A 2,996-nucleotide genomic window follows, 5' to 3' on the forward strand; every position below is an offset into this window, starting at 1 on the left:
CCACTTTCCCGCCCTCACCCCTGCCCATGGGCTCACTCCGCCCCCTCCGGGCCGCTCCCTGATGGCCGGGGCGATGGCGCGGATGACGGGGCGGGGGGGATAGAGGCAGGAAGAGATGGAGAGCGGCACCCCTCCTTTGACGAACAATTCCCAGAAGTCTCAGGAGAGCTTTCTGTTTACATCCTATTGGTCAGAACATGGTCACATGACAACATCTAGCTGCTGGGAAATCATGTGATAAGATGAAAACCAGGGTTCCCACCCGAGTCAGTTTGGCTCAGTGGATAGAGCGTCAGCCTGTAGACTGAAGGGTCCCAGGTTCGATTCCGGTCAGAGCACATGCCTGGGTTTCGGGCTCCGTCCCCGGCGGGGGGCGCGCAGGAGGCAGCCGATCTCTCATCATTGATGTTTCTCTCTCTCCCTTCCTCTCTGGGATCAATAAAAATATATTATCGTTAATTTATTTATTCATTAATTAGCGATCTTTTTAGGGCACCAGGTCAGCCGGACGTTCAGGGACCTTCTGTCTGGGAGGGAGCAAACCCTGAACAGCGGCCTCGTCCGTCTCTTACACGGATTTTGGGGGTTTGGTGTTGTTTTGGGGTTTGTTCACGATGATCGACAGGCGCTCCTATGTGCTCTCACTTCCCAGTGATCTAAACAGCGCGTCCCCCGGTTCGCTGGCGCTGAGCACGGTTCCCTTTTGTCTTCGGAAAATGAAACGGGACCTTCCTGCGTGAGAATCCTTACGGACGGGTCTTGTTTGTCTTGTGCTGGTTCTGCCTTCTCTTTGCCACCACTGAGCGTTCTTTGTGTCTGGATGAAGATGCTATTCCCGGTCATTTTTAATTTTTGTTATTGTTTTTAAATATATATTTTTTTGACTTCAGAGAGAGGAAGGGATGGGAGGGAAGCATCCATGATGAGAGAGAATCATGGACGGGCTGCCTCCTGCACGTCCCCCACTGGGGATCGAGCCCCCAACCTGGGCCTGTGTCCCGACCGGGAACCAAACCGCCCAGGCACCCTGTGGTTGGAAGGACAAAGAGCCCACTCACCGATGGCTGGGGCCGCTGGCCGGGGCCGGTGCGAAACCCCCCTGTCCCCGTCCAGCAGACGCCGGGTTTCCTAAAATCTGAAGACAGAACAGCAGAGTCGTGAGTCCCGCCGGCCGGAGATGCGAGAATGGAGTCAGCCAAACCAACCCCGCGCGGAAGCAGAAGCTGTAAAGGCAACTAAACGTAGCTTTTAACTGAAAGGTTAGCTGAATGACCGGGGCCTAGCCGCTCACCCCAGGCACCCCGACTACCACAGCGGAGTTGCTTTTCGACACTGGGGGCCGGGGAGGGGGATGGAAAGAATTCCGGGGGGAGGGGACACCTTTGTGTTGCTGCTCCTGCTCCAGCTGCAGAAGCCAGATACATAAATGTGTTTTAATGTGTCTTTATTGATTCCAGAGAGGAGGGGAGAGAGAGAGGGAAATATCAATGGAGAGAGAGGGTCATGGACCGGCTGCCCCCTGCGCGCCCCCCACTGGGGACGGAGCCCGCAGCCCGGGCCTATGCCCTGACCGCGGAATCGAACCCAGGACCCTTCCGTCCGCAGACCGACGCTCTATCCACTGAGCCATGCCGGCCAGCCCCTCTGTTAGCACTTTAGAGCAGGGGTCCTCAAACTACGGCCCGCGGGCCACATGCAAATACAAATACTGTATTTGTTCCCGTTTTGTTTTTTTTACTTCAAAATAAGATATGTGCTGAGCCAGGCCGGCCGGGTGCCTAGGCTGCTGTTTTGCCCCAAGGTGAGAACGGCTTCAATACGACTGACTCACTGGACTCATCGCCCTGCGGCCCCTTCGACCAGGTACAGCCCTGACCGTTAGGGCCGCCTCCAGGGATCACAAACGGGGGACAACGCCACACGGCCACGCGTCCCGCCGGGAGGAAGCTGTCCCTGCGGCTACAGAAACCTCACGGCACCGTCCTGGTTCTGCTCTGAAGATGGGGTCACCCTGGGCTGCCCTGCCTGGATATGCGCCCCGGACACACACCCCGGGTTAGCTCTGCGTCCGAGGGTCCGGGCAGAGCCTCCAGCCCCCGGGGAAGTGACCCGAGTGGGGAAGTTCCGGGGGCCAAGGAAGGAGCAGGGATGAGACGGGTTGGCCTGGGCGGGACACAGGTGGGTCCCGTGAAGTGTGGGGCGTGGGGCAGAGCCCCCTGGTGGACAGATCGCACACTGCACCTGGCCCACCTGCGCTCTCCCCTGCGTGTTCACTGGCAAGTCGGGCGTGACAGGAGCAAATGCTGGGAAAAGGGACCAACCTGGGGATGAGTGACGCTCCTGACAACCACTCACACACCTGGAGGACAAGGCGGGGTGGGGGGGCGTGTCTAGAGCTGATGATGGGAAATTCATTCTGAAAACCGGGTGCAGGGGAATTAAACACCTTTGGAACCATATGACCAGTGGGTCCCTCTGTTCGTTTCCCTTTTCCGATGACGGATGAAGGCATAAAACAACCAAACAAAAATCCACAAACCACCCCAAGAAGAAACCCTTCGATCCTATCGGTGGCCACAGCCAGTCCCCGCGCTCATTTGGGACAAGCATGTTGTCAAAGGCGTGGGGGACGAGCGTTCAGCTAACCCTTAATTAAAATTTAGATTCAGTTGTCCTTTAACCAAAGCAGCCAGAATCGTCGCTGATTGGGGCGGGCGGGGAGGATCTTATCCGAAAGCAACATAAAGAACCCGTCAGCCGGCCTACGATTGGGAAGCGATGAGCAGGAACTGAAGCCGCATGGACATTGGGGCATCAGCCGCGTCCGGAGGCGCCAACAGAAAGAGGGAGGATGGAGGGTGCGGACGGATCGGTCTGGCAAGCGGGGAGCGGGCTGGCGACACACACCACGGGGCCATCTGCCACGCGGGGAGCCGCCTGCAGGCGCTGGGCGGGCGCCCTACTGGGGGGCGATTTTATGCTTTTCTTCCAGACGT

At 57.9% G+C, this 2,996-nt stretch overlaps 1 protein-coding gene across 1 annotated transcript in view; it reads right to left on the reverse strand.

Annotated features, from left to right (window-relative positions):
- RIMBP2 (RIMS binding protein 2) overlaps positions 1-2,996 on the reverse strand; it is a gene marked incomplete at its 5' end in the record, with an annotated part of 23,064 nt that overhangs the window by 5,997 nt on the left and 14,071 nt on the right. The window contains one exon of the mRNA XM_015567226.1: positions 1,059-1,135. Within this exon, the coding sequence (XP_015422712.1) occupies positions 1,059-1,135 (77 nt within the window). The remainder of the gene's footprint in view (positions 1-1,058; positions 1,136-2,996) is intronic.

The sequence above is a fragment of the Myotis davidii genome, unplaced genomic scaffold (genome assembly GCF_000327345.1).
Source record: "Myotis davidii unplaced genomic scaffold, ASM32734v1 scaffold43, whole genome shotgun sequence".
NCBI classification, from domain to species: domain Eukaryota; kingdom Metazoa; phylum Chordata; class Mammalia; order Chiroptera; family Vespertilionidae; genus Myotis; species Myotis davidii.